This window comes from Salvelinus fontinalis, chromosome 15 (assembly GCF_029448725.1).
Source record: "Salvelinus fontinalis isolate EN_2023a chromosome 15, ASM2944872v1, whole genome shotgun sequence".
In the NCBI taxonomy this organism is placed as follows: Eukaryota; Metazoa; Chordata; class Actinopteri; order Salmoniformes; family Salmonidae; genus Salvelinus; species Salvelinus fontinalis.
The window spans coordinates 3,753,504-3,778,310 of NC_074679.1; the positions used below are offsets into that span (position 1 = coordinate 3,753,504).

General features: G+C 44.9%; 1 protein-coding gene across 1 annotated transcript in view; it reads right to left on the reverse strand.

Moving 5' to 3' along the window:
• Positions 1-4,643: 4,643 nt before the first annotated feature.
• LOC129811221 (fibulin-5-like) overlaps positions 4,644-24,807 on the reverse strand; it is a 79,942-nt gene continuing 59,778 nt past the window's right edge. Inside the window, exons 7-11 of the mRNA XM_055862381.1 lie at positions 24,027-24,143; positions 21,313-21,435; positions 18,752-18,878; positions 13,153-13,351; positions 4,644-5,254 (exon numbers count right to left, since the gene is read on the reverse strand). Of these exons, the coding sequence (XP_055718356.1) occupies positions 5,087-5,254; positions 13,153-13,351; positions 18,752-18,878; positions 21,313-21,435; positions 24,027-24,143 (734 nt within the window). The 3' untranslated portion in view covers positions 4,644-5,086. The remainder of the gene's footprint in view (positions 5,255-13,152; positions 13,352-18,751; positions 18,879-21,312; positions 21,436-24,026; positions 24,144-24,807) is intronic.

A 24,807-nucleotide genomic window follows, 5' to 3' on the forward strand; every position in this document is an offset into this window, starting at 1 on the left:
AACGTGACAGGGTTTCACTTTTGAGATGTGGGTGTTTGTTTCCGTGTTTGGGCCACACGGTACTGTTTCGGATTTGTATTTCACGTCATCGTTTATTTGTTTTGTTTCAGTGTTCAGTGCTTTCTTTAATTAAAATCATCATGAACACTTACCACGCTGCGCTTTGGTCCGATCCTTACTCCTCCTCAGACGAAGAGGAAGATGACAGCCGTGACATTTTCTCTCTTAAAGAATAGGTTATGGTCCGGTTGAAATATTATTGATTATGTTTGTTAAAAACAACCTGAGGATTGATTACAAAAAACATTTGACATGTTTCTACGACCATTACGGACACTTTTTGGAATTTGTCGAACGGAACAAGGCTTTGGTTTTCTGAACATAATGCGCAACCCAAATGGCGTTTTTAATATTTATCGAACAAAAAGAACATTTGTTGTGTAACTGGGAGTCTCGTGAGTGCAAACATCCGAAGATTATCAAAGGTAAGCGATTAATTTTATTGCTTTTCTGACTGTCGTGACCAAGCTAACCAAGCTAATATAAGGTTAACTGTTCTAGCATTGATTGCTACACTCACAAAAGCTTGGATTTCTTTCGCTGTAAAGTATATTTTCAAAATCTGACATGATAGGTGGATTAACAACAAGCTAAGCTGTGTTTTGGTATATTTCACTTGTGATTGCATGACTATAAATATATTTTTTAATATTTTTTAATCTGATACGTTTGGGAATTTTCATATTCCTTTCAGGACCGGAACGAGGCTGTAGTTTTCTCAACATAACGCGTAACCCAAATGTCGTTTTTTTGTTAAAAAAGTAATATGTATCGAACAAAAATAACATTTATTGTGTAACTGGGAGTCTCGTGAGTGCAAACATCCGAAGATTATGAAAGGTAAGCGATTAATTTGATTGCTTTTCTGACTTTCGTGACCATGCTAATTTGGGGCTAGCTGTTGTAGCATTGATTGATACACTCACAAAAGCTTAGATTTCTTTCGCTGTAAAGCATATTTTCAAAATCTGACACGATAGATGGATTAACAACAAGCTAAGGTGTTTTGTTATATTTCACTTGTGATTGCATGATTATAAATATTTTCAGTAATATTTATGCATTTGGCGCCCTGCAATTCTAGCGGTTGTTTAGGAAAGTGATCCCGTAAAAGGGATCCGTAGCGCAGTGAAGTTAACTTGGGTCAAACGTTTCGGGTAGCCTTCCACAAGTTTCCCACAATAAGTTGGGTGAATTTTGGCCCATTCCTCCTGACAGAGCTGGTGTAACTGAGTCAGGTTTGTAGGCCTCCTTGCTCGCACACACTTTTTCAGTTCTGCCCACAAATGTTCTATAAGATTGAGGTCAGGGCTTTGTGATGGCCACTCCAATGCCTTGACTTTGTTGTCCTTAAGCCATTTTGCCACAACTTTGGAAGTATGCTTGGGGTCATTGTCCATTTGGAAGACCATTTGCGACCAAGCTTTAACTTCCTGACTGATGTCTTGAGATGTTGCTTCAATATATCCACACAATTTTTCCTCCCCATGCACCAGTCCCTTCCGCAGCAAAGCATCCCCACAACATGATGCTGCCACCCCCATCCTTCACGGTTGGGATGGTGTTCTTCGGCTTGCAAGCCTCCCCTTTTTAACTCCAAACATAACGATGGTCATTATGGCCAAACAGTTCTATTTTTGTTTCATCAGACCAGAGGACATTTCTCCAAAGAGTACCAGCTTTGTCCCCATGTGCAGTTGCAAACCGTAGTCTGGCTATTTTTATGGTGGCTTTGGAGCAGTGGCTTCTTCCTTGCTGAGCAGCCTTTAAGGTTATGTCGACATAGGACTCGTTTTACTGTGAATATAGATACTTGTACCGGTTTCCTCCAGCATATTCGCAAGGTCCTTTGCTGTTGTTCTGTGATTGATTTGCACTTTTCGCACCAAAAGTACGTTAATCTCTAGGAGACAGAACGCGTCTCCTTCCTGAGTGGTATGACGGCTGCGTGGTCCCATGGTGTTTATACTTGCGTACTATTGTTTGTATAGATGAACGTGGTACCTTCAGGCGTTTGGAAATTGCTCCCAAGGATGAACCAGACTTGTGGAGGTCTACAAATATTTTTCAGAGGTCTTGGCTGATTTCTTTTGATTTTCCCATGATGTCAAGCAAAGAGGCACTGAGTTTGAAGGTAGGCCTTGAAATACATCCACAGGTACACCTCCAATTGACTCAAATGATGTCAATAAGCCTATCAGAAGCTTCTAAAGCCATGACATAATTTTTTTGAATTTTCCAAGCTGTTTGAAGGCACAGTCAACTTAGTGTATGTAAACTTCTGATGCACTGGAATTGTGATACAGTGAATTATAAGTGAAATAATCTGTATGTACACAATTGTTGGAAAAATGACTTGTGTCAAGCAAAAAGTAGATGTCCTAACCGACTTGCCAAAACTACAGTATAGTTTGTTAACAAGAAATTTGTGGAGTGGTTGAAAAACGAGTTTTAATGACTCCAACCTAAGTGTATGTAAACTTCCGACTTCAACTGTATGTATGGTGCATTTATTAGGCTTATCATCTCATTTGACCACTTTAATAAAGTTCTTGTCACACCCTGATCTGTTTCACCTGTCCTTGTGATTGTCTCCACCCCCTCCAGGTGTCACTTATTATCCCCAGTGTATTTATCCCTGTGTTTCCTGTCTCTCTGTACTAGTGTATTTATCCCTGTGTTTCCTGTCTCTCTGTACCAGTGTACTTATCCCCGTGTTTCCTGTCTCTCTGTGCCAGTGTATTTATCCCTGTGTTTCCTGTCTCTCTGTACTAGTGTATTTATCCCTGTGTTTCCTGTCTCTCTGTACCAGTGTATTTATCCCTGTGTTTCCTGTCTCTCTGTCCCAGTGTATTTATCCCTGTGTTTCCTGTCTCTCTGTACCAGTGTATTTATCCCTGTGTTTCCTGTCTCTCTGTACCAGTGTATTTATCCCTGTGTTTCCTGTCTCTCTGTCCCAGTGTATTTATCCCTGTGTTTCCTGTCTCTCTGTACCAGTGTATTTATCCCTGTGTTTCTTGTCTCTGTGTGATAGTTCGTCTTGTATGTCCAAGTCAACCAGTGTTTTTTTCCGCCCGTTCTCCTGTCTTTTTGCTTTTCTGTTTTTTGCATTCTCCTTTTTCTAGTCCTCCCAGTTTTGACTCTTGCCTGTTTCTGGACTCTGTACCCGCCTGCCTGATCCTTCTGCCTGCCTTGACCTCGAGCCTGTCTGTCACTCTGTACCTCCTGGACTCTGATCTGGTTTTGACCTTTTTGCCTGTCCACGACCATTCTCTTGCCTACTTCCTTTTTGGATTAATAAACATCTAAGACTCCAACCATCTGCCTCCTGTGTCTGCATCTGGGTCTCGCCTTGTGTTATAACATCTTATTCCAAAATACACATGACATTGTAATATAAGAAGAATAACTTTGACCAGATATAGCGTTCAGGTCTCGTACAATGTTTTATTTGACTTGGCTCACTTGTAGAACTTACAGGTTGTTACTGAAGAGGGAATTCATGAAATCTGCCAAAGACTTTTAGATAAAAACACAAAATACAAAACTGACCACCATTTTATATATTTTTTTTTATGGGGACGAGTTTTGTTCATGGCAAACGTTTCAAAATTAAACACAAAGACAATATTCGATGGTAATGTATCTTGTTAAATCCATTGTGCATCTGAGGGGGGCACCGATGACAAAATGATTGTCTTAAAATGAAAAATGAAAAGTGTGTAGCTTGATCAGGACACAGTAATGTCCATTTCACCAGCTGAAGGAGGTGAGCGCCGCCCCCCCCCCCCCCCCCCCCCCCTCCTTCAACAGTAGAAGACATTCTTGTGTTGTTCTTTCACCATACAGTGACAGAAACTAAGTGCAGTCATAGCCTGGTAGCAGTCTGTTTTGGACTAACATTCCACTCCTTGCCATTCCCATGTAATGATAGCACAAACAGACACGGGACCAGGCTAGTTCAGTCAGGTAGGCAGAAAACATACTGTCAAGGTTTTAAGGTCCTTTTTTTAACATATCTTAGTCTATAGATGGTTGACAGACACACACACACACACAAAAAAAAGCCCAAAAAGCATCACTAACTCATTGTATCACATATTTGTAAAGCTCACTTTCACAGCTTATTTAAAGGATATAACGCTTCACAGGACATAAGGTAACTGTGAGTTCATTAATAACACAAATAGAAGTAAGCAGTAAAACAACCTAGACCGACAAGCTTTCAATTACCTTAATAGTAAATGTCATTGGAAATCTGTATTTTTTAAAGAGTAGAAGAGAGAGAGAGAGAGAGAGAGAGAGAGAGAGAGAGAGAGAGACAGAGGACAGAGAGAGAGAGAGAGAGAGACAGAGAGAGAGAGAGAGAGGACAGAGAGAGAGAGAGAGAGAGAGAGACAGAGAGAGAGAGAGAGAGAGAGAGACAGAGAGAGAGAGAGAGAGAGACAGGAGAGAGAGACAGAGAGAGAGAGGAGAGACAGGAGAGGAGAGAAAGAAAGAGAGAGACAGGAGAGAGAGAGGGAGAGATGAGAGAGAGAGAGAGAGAGAGAAGAGAGAGAGGAGAGGAGGAGAGAGAAAGAGAGAGAGAGAGACAGAGAGAGAGAGAGAGAGAGAGAGAGAAAGAGAGAGAGAGAAAGAGAGAGAGAGAGAGAGAGAGAGTCACACAGCCTTTACAATACAACATAAATATCCTTCTGTGTGGATACGTCCTTAGTCTGTTAGGCACCATAATGTACAGTCCAGTAACAGTCTGATGTGGATGTAAGAGTGGGGAGGGGAGGTGGTGAAATGGAGAGGAAGGTGCCCCCCCCCCCCCGTCTCCTATAACAACAGAGTTTATTGAGACAATAGTTGTGGTGGAAGAGACCCCATCATCCATAGAACGGGAGTGAAGCGGAGTGGAGCTGCCTGCTGGAAGACGGTAGATTTGGAGAGTAAAGGAATCTAGGAAGGTATACTTCGGGCTTGTGAGAGTTGGACCGGACGTAGTGATTGGTCAGAGGTCAGGGGTTAAAGGTCAGGGGCCTCAGTAAGGATGCTCAGACACGTATATCGTGAGCCGTATGATACTGCTGCCTCTGAAGTTGATGACGTTGTTAACGGTTACCATCTCCAGGTCCAGGACCAGCTCCCTGGGACCCTTGATGGGTCGAGATAGGACCAGACGTAGGGCACTCACCGTTACTCGGTTTGCCTGTAACAGGTGACGATGAGAGAGAGAAGAGAGGAAGCAAGAGAGAGATTATGTTAATTTTAATGTTAATGTTAATTTAATGTTAATGTTAATTTGTATTGTTTATTTCACTTTTGTATAATATCTACCTCACTTGCTTTGGCAATGTTAACACATGTTTCCCATGCCAATAAAGCCCCTTGAATTGAATTGAATTGAATTGAGAGAGAGAGAGAAAGGGAGATATTTCAGACATCATGGACTAATGGCTGAATGTAGCTCCTAACTTCAGACATCTGGGCCACTGTGTTTCTGCTTGTAATTTGGGGTTGTAGGCCGTGTTACTGAAGTTTAAAGCACTCGGTAATGTTTGTTTATGTAAAGAATATGTTAGAAATAAATTTAGATTGATAGATTGATAGATTGATTGATAGATTGATAGATTGATAGATTGATAGATTGATAGATTGATTGTTTGACATATTGATGAAAAACATGGGATCAAATTGCCAGCCTCCATCTATTGCACAGATGGGACTCCATCTATCAAGGGACAGCAGGCAGGCCTCTACACTCTAGTTATGCACGTGCCTCCCTCTGCCATATGGACAACATTGTATGACACACCCACTGAGCTATAATGGATACACCGAGAGCAACTGGCGGCAAAAGAGCTGAGCGCAGATCTCTTGAGATATGCAGCAGGTAACTTCGACTACATAGCGCCACGCCCGTTCTCTAAACTATGTGGAGACATGGGATCAGAGCAGGACAAGGTTCTACTTCACACCGAGGCTTGGTGGTTATCGACGGGGAGTGTCGGAAAGATTTTTTTTCGAATTGAGAAAGTAACTGTCGTCCTTTTTGCAGTCGATGTTAAAACAACAGACTTTGTTGACTTTCCGTGTAACAGACATGTTTGGGAAACTGAAACAAAAGGGGGAAATACTAAACAAACTGTACAGATGAGTGATCGAATCAACGACATCCATTTGACTGTGATCCCGGCTCAGTTGACATGCTGGTAAAGTGAAGTCGAAACAGCTGATCGAGCTGTCATGTGACCGAATGCTCACGGGTCACTACGGAGGAGTTTTGGTTCCCGTGTAACAAGGGGAATACTGTGCCGTCTCTCTCCAAGCATTAAGACTCGCGGTACGCTGATTCAGTGCTCTCTGCTGCATTAAAAACACATATCGATCCAGGTTTGGATGTGATAGGAGATGAGGTGCTTACACTGTCGACCACATCCCCTGACTTTGAGAAGCTCCGAACGCGACTTGCATCAAGCCACACCCATATCATTAGTGGTGGACAGATAAGAGGCATTATGTCAGACTCATTTACAATTGACTGTCACAGCTCCACATTAACAGTATGTGACTGTCACAGCTCCACATTAACAGTAGGTGACTGGTCAGCAGCTCCACATTAACAGTATGTGACTGTCAGCTCCACATAACATGTGACTGTCACAGCTCCACATTAACAGTATGTGACGGTGAGTTGAGAAGACAATCAGAAATACTGTTAGAATGTTTTTCTATTGACAGACATAGCCCCAAATTAAAAAAGGTAATATTGGTTGTTAATTACATCAATCAAATCAAAATCAAATGTATTTATAAAGCCCTTCTTACATGAGCTGATATCTCAAAGTGCTGTACAGAAACCCAGCCTAAACCCCCAAACAGCAAGCAATGCAGGTGTAGAAGCACGGTGGCTAGGAAAAACTCCCTAGAAAGGCCAAAACCTAGGAAGAAACCTAGAGAGGAACCAGGCTATGAGGGGTGGCCAGTCCTCTTCTGGCTGTGCCGGGTGGAGATTATAACAGAACATGGCCAAGATGTTCAAATGTTCATAAATGACCAGCAGGGTCAGATAATAATAATCACAGTAGTTGTCGAGGGTGCAGCAAGTCAGCACCTCAGGAGTAAATTTCAGTTGGCTTTTCATAGCCAATCATTAAGAGTATCTCTACCGCTCCTGCTGTCTCTAGAGAGTTGAAAACAGCATCATTGTTTTCACATGGATGGGGTCACGATATCATCACACTTTACCGCGGAGGGATTTCATCACACTTTACCACGGAGGGATTTCATCACACTTTACCACGGAGGGATATCATCACACTTTACCGCGGAGGGATATCATCACACTTTACAGCGGAGGGATTTCATCACACTTTACCACGGAGGGATTTCATCACACTTTACCACGGAGGGATTTCATCACACTTTACCACGGAGGGATTTCATCACACTTTACCACGGAGGGATATCATCACACTTTACCACGGAGGGATATCATCACACTTTACCGCGGAGGGATTTCATCACACTTTACCGCGGAGGGATTTCATCACACTTTACCACGGAGGGATATCATCACACTTTACCACGGAGGGATTTCATCACACTTTACCACGGAGGGATTTCATCACACTTTACCACGGAGGGATTTCATCACACTTTACCACGGAGGGATTTCATCACACTTTACCACGGAGGGATTTCATCACACTTTACCACGGAGGGATTTCATCACACTTTACCACGGAGGGATTTCATCACACTTTACCACGGAGGGATTTCATCACACTTTACCACGGAGGGATTTCATCACACTTTACCACGGAGGGATTTCATCACACTTTACCACGGAGGGATTTCATCACACTTACCACGGAGGGATTTCATCACACTTTACCACGGAGGGATTTCATCACACTTTACCACGGAGGGATTTCATCACACTTTACCACGGGAGGGATTTCATCACACTTTACCACGGAGGGATTTCATCACACTTTACCACGGAGGGATTTCATCACACTTTACCACGGAGGGATTTCATCACACTTTACCACGGAGGGATGTCATCACACTTTACCACGGAGGGATTTCATCACACTTTACCACGGAGGGATTTCATCACACTTTACCACGGAGGGATTTCATCACACTTTACCACGGAGGGATGTCATCACACTTTACCACGGAGGGATTTCATCACACTTTACCACGGAGGGATTTCATCACACTTTACCACGGAGGGATGTCATCACACTTTACCACGGAGGGATTTCATCACACTTTACCACAGAGGGATTTCATCACACTTTACCACGGAGGGATTTCATCACACTTTACCACAGAGGGATGTCATCACACTTTACCACGGAGGGATTTCATCACACTTCGACTGCAGTACAGTACTACACACCAAAAACAGCTTGAGGAAACTTCTAGTCTTATCAAGGAATCAGAAAATCCACTGAGTCAGCATCCCAAACTGCTCCCAATTCCTACGTAGTGCACTACAGTTGACCGGGGCCCTACGTAGTGCACTACAGTTGACCGGAGCCCTACGTAGTGCACGACAGTTGACCTGGGCCCTACGTAGTGCACTACAGTTGACCGGAGCCCTACGTAGTGAATAACAGTTGACCTGGGCCCTACGTAGTGCACTACAGTTGACCGGGGCCCTACGTAGTGCATGACAGTTGACCGGGCCCCTACGTAGTGCACGACAGTTGACCGGGGCCCTACGTAGTGCACTACAGTTGACCGGGACCCTACGTAGTGCACGACAGTTGACCGGGCCCCTACGTAGCGCACGACAGTTGACCGGGCCCCTACGTAGTGCACTACAGTTGACCGGAGCCCTACGTAGTGAATAACAGTTGACCGGAGCCCTACGTAGTGCACTACAGTTGACCGGAGCCCTACGTAGTGCACGACAGTTGACCGGGCCCCTACGTAGTGCACTACAGTTGACCGGAGCCCTACGTAGTGAATAACAGTTGACCGGAGCCCTACGTAGCGCACTACAGTTGACCGGGGCCCTACGTAGCGCACTACAGTTGACCGGGGCCCTACGTAGCGCACTACAGTTGACCGGGGCTCTGCGTAGCGCACTACAGTTGACCGGGGCCCTACGTAGTGCACGACAGTTGACCGGGCCCCTACGTAGCGCACGACAGTTCACCGGGGCCCTACGTAGTGCACTACAGTTGACCGGGGCCCTACGTAGTGCATGACAGTTGACCGGAGCCCTACGTAGCGCACTACAGTTGACCGGGGCCCTACGTAGTGCACGACAGTTGACCTGGGCCCTAGGTAGTGCACGACAGTTGACCGGGGCCCTACGTAGTGAATGACAGTTGACCGGGGCCCTACGTAGTGCACTACAGTTGACCGGGGCCCTACGTAGTGCACTACAGTTGACCGGGACCCTACGTAGTGCACTACAGTTGACCGGAGCCCTACGTAGTGAATGACAGTTGACCGGGGCCCTACGTAGTGCACTACAGTTGACCGGAGCCCTACGTAGTGAATGACAGTTGACCGGAGCCCTACGTAGCGCACTACAGTTGACCGGGGCCCTACGTAGTGCACGACAGTTGACCGGGGCCCTACGTAGTGCACGACAGTTGACCGGGGCCCTACGTAGTGCACGACAGTTGACCTGGGCCCTAGGTAGTGCACGACAGTTGACCGGGGCCCTACGTAGTGAATGACAGTTGACCGGGGCCCTACGTAGTGCACTACAGTTGACCGGGGCCCTACGTAGTGCACTACAGTTGACCGGGGCCCTACGTAGTGCACTACAGTTGACCGGAGCCCTACGTAGTGAATGACAGTTGACCGGGGCCCTACGTAGTGCACTACAGTTGACCGGAGCCCTACGTAGTGAATGACAGTTGACCGGAGCCCTACGTAGTGCACTACAGTTGACCGGGGCCCTACGTAGTGCACTACAGTTGATCGGGGCTCTGCGTAGTGCACGACAGTTGACCGGGGCCCTACGTAGTGCACGACAATTGACCGGGGCTCTACGTAGTGCACGACAGTTGACCGGGGCTCTACGTAGTGCACGACAGTTGACCGGGGCCCTACGTAGTGCACGACAGCTGACCGGGGCCCATAGTCTATACGACACTGGGCAGCCCTAGTAGTGCTCCACCCACTCTAAAACTACAGACTCTTATTGGCCCATCAACTATACCAAACACAGGAAGTCCGGCCGAGCAACAGTGTTGCAGATTACTCTGTGTTCTGTTCTGTATATCGTGACCAATAAAAGAGAGTCTGTACGTATCCTGCTGGTATTAGTTTAAAAAGGCTGATCACATGTGAAACAGATGGCGACGTTCTAACGGGAACTACACACTGCAAACATAGTTACAGCATTGTCTGTTTATTATTGTCCTGAGGCACGATTTACATTAGTATTTATTATGGATCCTCATTAGTTCCTGCCAAGGCAGCAGCTACTCTTCCTGGGGTTTATTATGGATCCCCAATAGTTCCTGCCAAGGCAGCAGCTACTCTTCCTGGGGTTTATTATTGATCCTCATTAGTTCCTGCCAAGGCAGCAGCTACTCTTCCTGGGGTTTATTATGGTTCCCCATTGGTTCCTGCCAAGGCAGCAGCTACTCTTCCTGGGGTTTATTATGGATCCCCATTAGTTCCTGCCAAGGCAGCAGCTACTCTTCCTGGGGTTTATTATTGATCCTCATTAGTTCCTGCCAAGGCAGCAGCTACTCTTCCTGGGGTTTATTATGGATCCCCATTAGTTCCTGCCAAGGCAGCAGCTACTCTTCCTGGGGTTTATTATGGATCCCCAATAGTTCCTGCCAAGCCAGCAGCTACTCTTCCTGGGGTTTATTATGGATCCCCATTAGTTCCTGCCAAGGCAGCAGCTACTCTTCCTGGGGTTTATTATGGATCCCCATTAGTTCCTGCCAAGGCAGCAGCTACTCTTCCTGGGGTTTATTATGGATCCGCATTAGTTCCTGCCAAGGCAGCAGCTACTCTTCCTGGGGTTTATTATGGATCCGCATTAGTTCCTGCCAAGGCAGCAGCTACTCTTCCTGGGGTTTATTATGGATCCCAATTAGTTCCTGTCAAGGCAGCAGCTACTCTTCCTGGGGTTTATTATGGATCCCCATTAGATCCTGCCAAGGCAGCAGCTACTCTTCCTGGGGTTTATTATGGATCCACATTAGTTCCTGCCAAGGCAGCAGCTACTCTTCCTGGGGTTTATTATGGATCCCCATTAGTTCCTGCCAAGGCAGCAGCTACTCTTCCTGGGGTTTATTATGGATCCCCATTAGTTCCTGCCAAGGCAGCAGCTACTCTTCCTGGGGTTTATTAAGGATCCCCATTAGTTCCTGCCAAGGCAGCAGCTACTCCTCCTGGGGTTTATTATGGATCCCCATTAGTTCCTGCCAAGGCAGCAGCTACTCTTCCTGGGGTTTATTATGGATCCCAATTAGTTCCTGTCAAGGCAGCAGCTACTCTTCCTGGGGTTTATTATGGATCCCAATTAGTTCCTGTCAAGGCAGCAGCTACTCTTCCTGGGGTTTATTATGGATCCCCATTAGATCCTGCCAAGGCAGCAGCTACTCTTCCTGGGGTTTATTATGGATCCACATTAGTTCCTGCCAAGGCAGCAGCTACTCTTCCTGGGGTTTATTATGGATCCCCATTAGTTCCTGCCAAGGCAGCAGCTACTCTTCCTGGGGTTTATTATGGATCCCCATTAGTTCCTGCCAAGGCAGCAGCTACTCTTCCTGGGGTTTATTATGGATCCCCATTAGTTCCTGCCAAGGCAGCAGCCACTCTTCCTGGGGTTTATTATGGATCCCCATTAGTTCCTGCCAAGGCAGCAGCTACTCTTCCTGGGGTTTATTATGGATCCCCATTAGTTCCTGCCAAGGCAGCAGCTACTCTTCCTGGGGTTTATTCTGGATCCCCATTAGTTCCTGCCAAGGCAGCAGCTACTCTTCCTGGGGTTTATTATGGATCCCCATTAGTTCCTGCCAAGGCAGCAGCTACTCTTCCTGGGGTTTATTATGGATCCCCAATATAAAAGCATTATATTACATGGCCCTCAGGCCACTACTCCACTACCACCCTCATGTAGAACTCCTTCAGGTAGAACTCTCCTCCCTCTCTCATGTAGACCTCTCCTCCCTCCCTCTCTCTCACCCTCACGTAGAACTCTCCTCCCTCCCTTACTCCTGTAGAACTCCCCTCCCTCCCTCACTCCCTCATGTAGACCTCTCCTCTCTACCTCCCTCACATAGAACCCTCCTCCCTCCCTTTCTCTCTCACCCTCATGTAGAACTCTCCTCCCTCCCTCCCTTCCTCCTGTAGAACTCCCCTCCTTCCCTCACTCCCTAATGTAGACCTCTCCACCTCCCTCACATAGAACCCTCCTCCCTCCCTTTCTCGCTCACCCTCATGTAGAACTCTCCTCCCTCCCTCCCTTTCTCTCTCACCCTCATGTAGAACTCTCCTCCCTCCCTCCCTCCCTTTCTCTCTCACCCTCATGTAGAATTCTTGTCCCTCCCTCCCTCCCTCCCTCCCTCCCGCACCCTCATGTAGAACTCTCCTCCCTCACCCTCACCCTCATGTAGAACGCCCCTCCCTTCCTCCCTCCCTCACCCTCATGTAGAACTCTCCTCCCTCCCTCCCTCCCTCACCCTCATGTAGAACTCTCCTCCCTCCCTCCCTCCCTCCCTCATGTAGAATGCTCCTCCCTCCCTCATGTAGAACTCCCCTCCCTCCCTCCCTCCCTCACCCTCATGTAGAACTCTCCTCCCTCCCTCACCCTCATGTAGAACTCTCGTCCCTCCCTCCCTCACCCTCATGTAGAACTCTCGTCCCTCCCTCCCTCCCTCATGTAGAACTCTCCTCCCTCCCTCCCTCCCTCACCCTCATGTAGAACTCTCCTCCCTTCCTCACCCTCATGTAGAACTCTCGTCCCTCCCTCCCTCACCCTCATGTAGAACTCTCCTCCCTCCCTCACCCTCATGTAGAACTCTCGTCCCTCCCTCCCTCACCCTCATGTAGAACGCTCCTCCCTCCCTCCCCCACCCTCCTGTAGAACTCTCGTCCCTCCCTCACCCTCATGTAGAACTCTCGTCCCTCGTTGCCCGGTCCTTTGATCTGGAAGATATAGAAAGCTCCAGGGTATCTGGTAGTGGCCTGCATCTGGAAGATGTCTGCTGGGACGCTGCGGCCTGAGGACAGGTCCATGTGGCGGTAAAGGATGGTGAAGGGCCTGTCTCTACAAGCTGGGTTTTCTGCACTACACATACACTGACTGGAGGGAGGGAGGGAGGGGGAGAGGGAGGGAGGGGGAGAGGGAGGGAGGGAGGGAGGGAAACATATTTGAAGCTTGGTTAATAATATACCAGTATAATAGGTACATTTACAATAAACTCATATGGAAACATTTATATATACACAACTAAAACATCACAAGTATCACGTCAACTCATGATCACTAGCTAGGTTTCCATCCAATTGGCAACAGATTTTCATGAGAATAATAAAAAAAAATCTGCATAACAATTAGCATTTTCCCACCAGAGATGTATTTCCATCACAATTGAATTGTTGCAGATAAAAGGATGTGAATGATGACACAGTGTGCGTAAAAAGAACTTTTGCGGTTAAATTCCCATGTACCCCCCCCCCCCCCCCCCCCCCCAAAAAAAGAAAGAAAGTTTCCAGAAGCATTTTAACTACTGATGCTTTAGTGCAACAAGAAAACGTGTTGCATAGCGAATGTGTCTACTCAGGTATTGGGCCCTGTGCTCTAGCCAACAGCTGGCAGATATAGTGTCCTAAATCATTATTACGGACAAAAAAAGAGCGAGATCATTTATTTGTTATTTATTTTAAACGGCAGCCCGAGCATAGATCATCCATGTCACCAGAATAAGACCTTCTATAATGTATTAGAACGGCTCATCAAAATCCTCGTGTTGTATTTTCACCACCATGTGAGTTCATCATCATTTATTTCATCTGTAGCCTAATAAACTGCATGGTTGCCTGAGTGGTAGTGAGGGAAAGGGAGGGGGAGAGGGAGGGAGGGAGAGGGAGAGGGAGGGGGAGGGGGAGGGGGAGAGGGAGAGGGAGGGAGGGAGGGAGGGAGGGAGGGAGGGAGGGAGGGAGGGAGGGAGGGAGGGAGGGAGGGACCACACAACATCTCATTGCGTGACTCCAAATTTACTTTGATATGATAGTTATTATATCAATATTTGTGTGTTAAGGCGTTTCCACCATCATCGTTCCTTTTGTCGACATTTGGAAAGTTCACCAACAAATTGGCTGTTTCCAAATAAGCCGGTCGTGACATGGTTTTTTATCCAACGTACTTTACTCGCATAAAAAGTTTGAATGGAAACATGGTTACTGACAGACATACAGCTGAAGTTGGAAGTTTACATACACTTAGGTTGGAGTCATTAAAACTCGTTTTTCAACCACTCCACACATATTTTGTTAACAAACTATAGTTTTGGCAAGTCGGTTAGGACATCTCCTTTGTACATGACACAAGTAATTTTTCCAACAATTGTTTACAGACAGATTATTTCACTTATAATTCACTGTATCACAATTCCAGTGGGTCAGAAGTTTACATACACTGTGCCTTCAAACAGCTTGGCAAATTCCCCAAAATTATGTCATGGCTTTAGAAGCTTCTGATAGGCTAATTGACGTAATTTGAGTTAATTGGAGGTGTACCTGTGGATGTCTTTCAAGGCCTACCTTCAAACTCCGTGCCTCTTTGCTTGACATCATGGGGAAACCAAAATATATCAGCCAAGACCTCAGAAAAAAATTGTAGACCTCCACAAGTCTGGTTCATCCTTGAAAGCAATTTCCAAACGCCTGAAGGTACCATGTTCATCTGTACAAATAATAGTACACAAGTATAAACACCACGGGACCACGCAGCCGTCATGCCGCTCAGGAAGGAGACGCGTTCTGTCTCCTAGAGATCAACGTACTTTGGTGCGAAAAGTGCAAATCAATCCCAGAACAGCAGCAAAGGACCTTGTGAAGATGCTGGAGGAAACAGGTACAAAAGTATCTATATTCACAGTAAAACGAGTCCTATATCAACATAACCTGAAAGGCAGCTCAGCAAGGAAGAAGCCACTGCTCCAAAACTGCCATAAAAATCTAGACTACAGTTTGCAACTGCACATGGGGACAAAGATCGTACTTTTTGGAGAAATGTCCTCTGGTCTGATGAAACAAAAATAGAACTGTTTGGCCATAATGACCATCGTTATGTTTGGAGGAAAATGGGGGAGGCTTGCAAGCCGAAGAACACCATCCCAACCGTGAAGCACGGGGGTGGCAGCATCATGTTGTGGGGGTGCTTTGCTGCAGGAGGGACTGGTGCACTTCACAAAATAGATGGCATCATGAGGTAGGAAAATGATGAAATGATATTAAAGCAACATCTCAAGACATCAGTCAGGAAGTTAAAGCTTGGTTGCAAATGGGTCTTCCAAATGGACAATGACGCCAAGCATACTTCCAAAGCTTTGGCAAAATGGCTTAAGGACAACAAAGTCAAGGTATTGGAGAGGCCATCACAAAGCCCTGACCTCAATCCCATAGAACATTTGTGGGCAGAAATGAAAAAGCGTGTGCGAGCAAGGAGGCAATTTAAAGGCAATATGACCAAATACTAATTGAGTATATGTAAACTTCTGACCCACTGGGAATGTGATGAAAGAAATAAAAACTGAAACAAATCATTCTCTCAACTATTATCCTGACATTTCACATTCTTAAACTAAAGTAGTGATCCTAACTGACCTAAGACAGGGAATTCAGGAATTGTGAAAAACTGAGTTAAAATGCATTTGGCTAAGGTGTATGTAAACTTCCGACTTCAACTGTACGCTTTATATGCGTAAGTATGTGGACACCCCTTCAAATTGGTAGATTCGGCTATTTCAGCCACACCCGTTGCTGACACGTGTATAAAATCGAGTACACCGCCATGCAATCTCCATAGACAAACATTGGCAGTAGAATGGCCCGTACTGAAGAGCTCAGTGACTTTCAATGTGGCACGGTCATAGGATGCCACCTTTCCAACAAGTCAGTTTGTCAAATTTCTTCCCTGCTGTTATTGTGAAGTGGAAATGTCTAGGAGCAACTACGGCTCAGTTGTGAAGTGATATGCCACACAAGCTCACAGAACGGGACCGTCAAGTCCTGAAGCACGTAGGTCGTAAAGAAACATCTGTCCTCAATTGTAACCCTCACCACCGAGTTCCAAACTGCCTCTGGAAGCAACGTCAGCACAAGAACTGTTTGTCGGGAGCTTCATGAAATGGGTTTCCATGGCCGAGCAGCCGCACACAAGCCTAAGATCACCATGCGCAATGCCAAGCGTTGGCTGGAGTGGTATAAAGCTCGCCGCCATTGGACTCTGGAGCAGTGGAAGCGCGGTGTGGGAGAACTTGATTGGCCTGCACAGAGCCCTGACCTCAACCAAATCAAACACCTTTGGGATGAATTTTAACGCCGACTGCGAGCCAGGCCTAATCACCCAACATCAGTGCCCAACCTCACTAATGCTCTTGTGGCTGAATAGAAGCAAGTCCCCCGCAGCAATGTTCCAACATCTAGTAGAAAGCCTTCCCAGAAGAGTGGAGGCTGTTATAGCAGCAATGTTCCATCATCTAGTGGAAAGCCTTCCCAGAAGAGTGGAGGCTGTTATAGCAGCAATGTTCCAACATCTAGTAGAAAGCCTTCCCAGAAGAGTGGAGGCTGTTATAGCAGCAATGTTCCAACATCTAGTGGAAAGCCTTCCCAGAAGAGTGGAGGCTGTTATAGCAGCAATGTTCCAACATCTAGTGGAAAACCTTCCCAGAAGAGTGGAGGCTGTTACAGCAGCAATGTTCCAACATCTAGTAGAAAGCCTTCCCAGAAGAGTGGAGGCTGTTATAGCAACAATGTTCCATCATCTAGTGGAAAACCTTCCCAGAAGAGTGGAGGCTGTTATAGCAACAAAGGGGGGACCAACTCCATATTAATGGCCATGATATTGGAATGAGATGTTCGACAAGCAGGTGTCCACATACTTTTGGTCTAGTAGTGTATCGCTTTAAAAAAAACCTTCTGATTTCATAAAGGAATTCCTTTAAAAAATATATATTTTTATTTTTTAAGTTCGAAGCGTTAAAATAGCAATAGTTAATTATAATGAGAGATATTGACTAGGCATTAATATGACTACAGTCCTTAGAGAGAGAGAGAGAGAGAGAGAGAGCGAGAGAGAGAGTATGACGTTATAGGCGTTAAAGACATCATAATGTTGTTATTTTAAACCGAATTATATCAGTTTATGTCAGTATATTGCGATTTTCGGGTATTTATTTTTGTGGCGTTCTAGGGAGTTGGGTATCTCTGGCTCACATGCTAATGTTTACTGCTAATTGCAACGTTGAAGACGACATTCTACAACCGAGCAACGATTATTTTGGACAAAGGACACCTTTCCCAAGATTCTGATGGGAGTTAATCAAAAAGTAAGAACTATTTATGCTGATAATTCGTTGTTCTGTTGAAAAATGTAAATTGCATAAGCCGCCATTAATTTCAGTGCAGCCTCGCTTTAACGCACGCTGTATGTTGTAGTAACGTTAATTTTAAAAATGTAACACAGCGGTTGCATTAAGAACTAATGTATCTTTCATTTGCTGTCCAACCTGTATTTTTTAGTCAAGTTTATGATTATTTATCGATTAGAAGGTGGGTGCCTCTCCCAAGATTTCTCCCGACATTTTCTTGGCAGCTTGGCTACTTTTCTCATTGTATAACCACGATTTGTGCCGCTAAATATGCACATTTTCGACCAAACTCTATATGCATTGTGTAATATGATGTTATAGGACAGTCATCTGAAGAATTCTGAGCAGGTCAGTGAAAATGTTTATATATTTTGGTGGTTTATACGTTATCGCTATTTTTGGCTTGAATCAATGTTGTTGTGTGGTTTGCTATTGTGGTAAGCTAATATAACGCTATATTGTGTTTTCGCTGTAAAACACTTAGAAAATCTGAAATATTGGCTGGATTCACAAGATCTGTGTCTTTCATTTGCTGTACGTTGTGTATTTTTCATAAATGTTTTATGACGAGTATTTAGGTAATACACGATGGTCTCTGTAGTTATTCTAGTTGCTTTGGTGAGAGTTGTGATGGTGGCTGCAATGGTAAACTATGATTTATACCTGAAATATGCACATTTTTCTAACAAAACATGTGCTATACAATAAATATGTTATCAGACTGTCATCTGATGAAGTTGTTTCTTTGTTAGTGGCTATTTATATCTTTATTTGGTCGAAATTGTGATAGCTACCTATGCAGGAAAAAAATGGTGGAGTAAAAAAGTGGTGTCTTTTGCTAACGTGGTTAGCTAATAGATTTACATATTGTGTCTTCCCTGTAAAACATTTTAAAAATCAGAAATGATGGCTGGATTCACAAGATGTGTATCTTTCATCTGGTGTCTTGGACTTGTGATTTAATGATATTTAGATGCTACTATTTACTTGTGACGCTATGCTAGGCTATGCTAGTCAGCTTTTTTACTGATGGGGGTGCTCCCGGATCCGGGATTGGGAGGAATTAGAGGTTAATATGACTACAGTCCTTAGAGAGAGAGAGTACTTACTTGTCACTGAGCTCAACGTACGGCGGATCACATTTTAGCGGATCCAAGCACGTATAGCCTCCCTGGAAATTGAAACATACTTGTGCTGTTGTACACGTGTTGTTACCAGTCTCACACTCATTGATATCTTCAAAAATCAAACACACAAATATTAACGTCAGTTAGACAACATCATCATCCATCACAACAAATCACAAATATTATTATTACACAATGAAAACAAAACAAGCAATAGGTAGGTATACTATACTAAAGGACTCTCCAACCCTGTTCTTGGAGAGATACCTACTGTAGGTTTACATCTATCTAGTCCAGGGCTCTCCAACCCTGTTCCCGGAGAGATACCTACTGTAGGTTTACATCTATCTAGTCCAGGGCTCTCCAACCCTGTTCCTGGAGAGATACCTACTGTAGGTTTACATCTATCTAGTCCAGGGCTCTCCAACCCTGTTCCTGGAGAGATACCTACTGTAGGTTTACATCTATCTAGTCCAGGGCTCTCCAACCCTGTTCCCGGAGAGATACCTACTGTAGGTTTACATCTATCTAGTCCAGGGCTCTCCAACCCTGTTCCCGGAGAGATACCTACTGTAGGTTTACATCGATCTAGTCCAGGGCTCTCCAACCCTGTTCCTGGAGAGATACCTACTGTAGGTTTACATCTATCTAGTCCAGGGCTCTCCAACACTGTTCCTGGAGAGATACCCTCCTGCAGGTTTACATCTATCTTGTCCAGGGCTCTCCAACCCTGTTCCTGGAGAGATACCTACTGTAGGTTTACATCTATCTAGTCCAAGGCTCTCCAACCCTGTTCCTGGAGAGATACCTACTGTAGGTTTACATCTATCTAGTCCAGGGCTCTCCAACTCTGTTCCTGGAGAGATACCTACTATAGGTTTACATCTATCTAGTCCAGGGCTCTCCGACCCTGTTCCTGGAGAGATACCTACTGTAGGTTTACATCTATCTAGTCCAGGGCTCTCCAACCCTGTTCCTGGAGAGATACCTACTGTAGGTTTACATCTATCTAGTCCAGGGCTCTCCAACCCTGTTCCTGGAGAGATACCTACTGTAGGTTTACATCTATCTAGTCCAGGGCTCTCCAACCCTGTTCCTGGAGAGATACCTACTGTAGGTTTACATCTATCTAGTCCAGGGCTCTCCAACCCTGTTCCTGGAGAGATACCTACTGTAGGTTTACATCTATCTAGTCCATGGCTCTCCAACCCTGTTCCTGGAGAGATACCTACTGTAGGTTTACATCTATCTAGTCCAGTGCTCTCCAACCCTGTTCCTGGAGAGATACCTACTGTAGGTTTACATCTATCTAGTCCAGTGCTCTCCAACCCTGTTCCTGGAGAGATACCTACTGTAGGTTTACATCTATCTAGTCCAGGGCTCTCCAACCCTGTTCCTGGAGAGATACCTACTGTAGGTTTACATCTATCTAGTCCAGGGCTCTCCAACCCTGTTCCTGGAGAGATACCTACTGTAGGTTTACATCTATCTAGTCCAGGGCTCTCCAACCCTGTTCCTGGAGAGATACCTACTGTAGGTTTACATCTATCTAGTCCTATCTAGAAAGGTTATGGTAAAGTTAGTCCCGGGGTGAATCTAAAAAGTATTCTCATCACCTTCCCAAAATGCCAGAGGTTAACGAGGGTAGCTTTGAAGTGAAGATCCTTAGTTTCCTCTGACATTTTGAGTAAGAAACGAGGAGAGAGGACACAACGCGAGGAACACAAGCCTTTCGCTACACCTGCAATAACATCTGCTACATATGTGTATGTGACCAATAACATGTGATTTGATATACTGAGATTTACCCAGTAAGTCAGTCTCCTGTCATGCTGACAGGTTACAGACTACTGTCAGTAGGTCTACCTGGTTACCTTCACAGCTCCTCCCATCCTCATAAAGGTAGTATCTCCCTGGACAGGTTAGGGTTAGTACAGTAGGTGTCCCTGATTACCTTCACAGCTCCTCCCATCCTCGTAAAGGTAGTATCCCCCTGGACAGGTTAGGGTTAGTACAGTAGGTGTCCAATACCTTCACAGCTCCTCCCATCCTCATAGAGGTAGTATCCCCCTGGACAGGTTAGGGTTAGTACAGTAGGTGTCCCTGAATACCTTCACAGCTCCTCCCATCCTCATAAAGGTAGTATTCCCCTGGACAGGTTAGGGTTAGTACAGTAGGTGTCCCTGAATACCTTCACAGCTCCTCCCATCCTCATAAAGGTAGTATCCCCCTGGACAGGTTAGGGTTAGTACAGTAGGTGTCCCTGAATACCTTCACAGCTCCTCCCATCCTCATAAAGGTAGTATCCCCCTGGACAGGTTAGGGTTAGTACAGTAGGCCTCCAATACCTTCACAGCTCCTCCCATCCTCATAAAGGTAGTATCCCCCTGGACAGGTTAGGGTTAGTATAGTAGGACTCCATTACCTTCACAGGTTAGGGTTAGTACAGTAGGACTCCAATACCTTCACAGCTCCTCCCATCCTCATAAAGGTAGTATCCCCCTGGACAGGTTAGGGTTAGTACAGTAGGTGTCCCTGAATACCTTCACAGCTCCTCCCATCCTCGTAAAGGTAGTATCCCCCTGGACAGTGACACTGGAAGGAGCCAGGGGTGTTCACACATCGGTGCTGACACAGAAACTCTGAGAAACCACACTCGTCCAGGTCTACAGGAGATACACAGCATTAATAGTCATCACAGTACATCACAGTACATCACGTAACATCACAGTAACATCACAGTACATCACAGTACACCACAGTACATTGCAGTACATCACGTAACATCACAGTAACATCACAGTAACATCACAGTACACCACAGTACACCACAGTACATCACAGTACATCACGTAACATCACAGTAACATCACAGTAACATCACAGTACATCACAGTAACATCACAGTACACCACAGTACATCACAGTACATCACGTAACATCACAGAACATCACAGTAACATCACAGTACATCACAGTACACCACAGTACACCACAGTACATTGCAGTACACCACAGTACATCACAGTACATCACAGTAACATCACAGTACATCACAGTAACATCACAGTACATCACAGTACATCACAGTAACATCACAGTACACCACAGTACATCACAGTAGCATCACAGTAACACCACAGTAACATCACAGTACATCACAGTAACAACACAGTAACATCATATTAACATCACAGTAACAACACAGTACATCGCAGTACACCGCAGTACATTGCAGTACACCGCAGTACATCGCAGTACATTGCAGTACATCACAGTAACAACACAGTACATCACAGTACACCACAGTACATCACAGTACACCACAGTACATCACAGTAACAACACAGTACATCACAGTAACACCACAGTACATCACAGTAACAACACAGTACACCACAGTACATCACAGTAACAACACAGTACATCACAGTACATCACAGTAACATCACAGTTACACCACGTAACATCACAGTAACATCACAGTACACCACAGTAACATCACAGTAACATCACAGTACACCACAGTACACCACGTAACATCACAGTAACACCACAGTAACATCACAGTAACATCACAGTACACCACAGTACACCACAGTAACATCACAGTAACATCACAGTACACCACAGTACACCACGTAACATCACAGTAACATCACAGTAACACCACAGTAACATCACAATACACCACAGTACACCACAGTACACCACAGTACATCACAGTAACATCACAGTAACATCACAGTACACCACAGTACATCACAGTAACATCACAGTAACATCACAGTACACCACAGTACATCACAGTAACATCACAGTACACCACAGTACATCACAGTACATCACAGTACATCACAGTACATCACATAACATCACAGTACACCGCAGTACATCACAGTACATCACAGTACATCACATAACATCACAGTACATCGCAGTACACCGCAGTACACCACAGTACATCACAGTACACCACAGTACATCACAGTACATCACATAACATCACAGTACATCACAGTACACCGCAGTACACCACAGTACAACACAGTAACATCACAGTAACATCACAGTACATCACAGTACATCACAGTACACCACAGTAACATCACAGTAACATCACTGTACATCACAGTACATCACAGTAACAACACAGTAACATCACAGTAACATCACAGTAACATCACAGTACATCACAGTACATCACAGTACACCACAGTACACCACAATAACATCACAGTACATCACAGTACATCACAGTACATCATAAAACATCACATCATAGTCATCACTGTCATTACAATATTGCCCAAGAATTACAGTTCAACGTGTAAGGAGGGGCACAAATGATGACAGACCAATAGCAGATATAACATAATGATGGTTATGAATCACTAGGTCACCATAGACCTCCTTTATCTGTCTCACTGCAACAACCTAGTGTCTCAATCAGCACCCTATTCCCTATGTAGTGCACCATAGGGCTCTGGTCAAACATAGTGCACTATATATAGGGAATAGGGTTCCATAGGGCTCTGGTCTAATGTAGTGTACTCTATAGGGAATAGGGTTCCATAGGGCTCTGGTCTAATGTAGTGTACTCTATAGGGAATAGGGTGCCATAGGGCTCTGGTCAAACATAGTGCACTATATATAGGGAATAGGGTGCCATAGGGCTCTGGTCTAAAGTAGTGCACTATATATAGGGAATAGGGTGCCATAGGGCTCTGGTCTAAAGTAGTGCACTATATATAGGGAATAGGGTGCCATAGGGCTCTGGTCAAACATAGTGCACTATATATAGGGAATAGGGTGCCATAGGGCTCTGGTCTAAAGTAGTGCACTATATATAGGGAATAGGGTGCCATAGGGCTCTGGTCAAACATAGTGCACTATATATAGGGAATAGGGTGCCATAGGGCTCTGGTCTAATGTAGTGTACTCTATAGGGAATAGGGTTCCATAGGGCTCTGGTCTAAAGTAGTGTACTCTATAGGGAATAGGGTTCCATAGGGCTCTGGTCTAAAGTAGTGCACTATATATAGGGATTAGGGTGCCATAGGGCTCTGGTCTAATGTAGTGCACTATATATAGGGAATAGGGTTCCATAGGGCTCTGGTCTAAAGTAGTGCACTACATAGGGAATAGGGCTCTGGTCTAAAGTAGTGTACTCTATAGGGAATAGGGTGCCATAGGGGATGGCCACCCTTCTCTTTGGTTGCAGCACCACAGAACCTATTGGATCTCTCGTCATCACCATTGCAGGTGGTCCCGTCAGCAGCCAGCTCGAATCCCTCTTCACAGCTACACATGTAGGAGCCGTAGGTGTTGAAACAGCCGTGGGCGCAGGGGTTGTCCTCACACTCGTCCACGTCTAGAGAGGAGGTTAGAGTATCACCTTCACTACAACATCACCACAAGGTTATTACCACAAACTTTTTACACATTTTGTTGTGTTACAGCCTGAATTTAAAACGGATTACTGGCCTACTATAAAAAAAGGAATTGTGGTTTTACTTTTTTTTTTTACAAATTAATTAGAAATTAAAAAGTTGAAATGTCTTGAGTCAAGAAGTATTCAACCCCTTTGTTATGACAAGATTAAAACCTCTTAAGGATCGGACCCTTTAAAAAAAAATGTGCCCCTAAAATGACATACCCAAATCAAACTGCCTGTAGCTCAGGACCTGAAGCAAGGATATGCATATTCTTGGTACCATTTGAAAGGAAACACTTTGAAGTTTATGGAAATGTGAAATTAATGTAGGAGAATATAACACAATAGATCTGGTAGAAGATAATACAAAGAAAAAAAACATGTGTTTTCTATTTATTTTTTTGTTGGTCAGCGTTCCAGTAGAGGTTAAATAAGTTCAGGAGTAAAAATGTGCTTAACAAGTCACATAATAAGTTGTATGTTTGAATAACTACCTCATCTCTGTAACCCACACATACAATTATCTGTAAGGTCCCTCAGTTGAGCAGTGCATTTCAAACACAGATTCAACCACAAAGACCAGGGAGGTTTTTCAATGCAA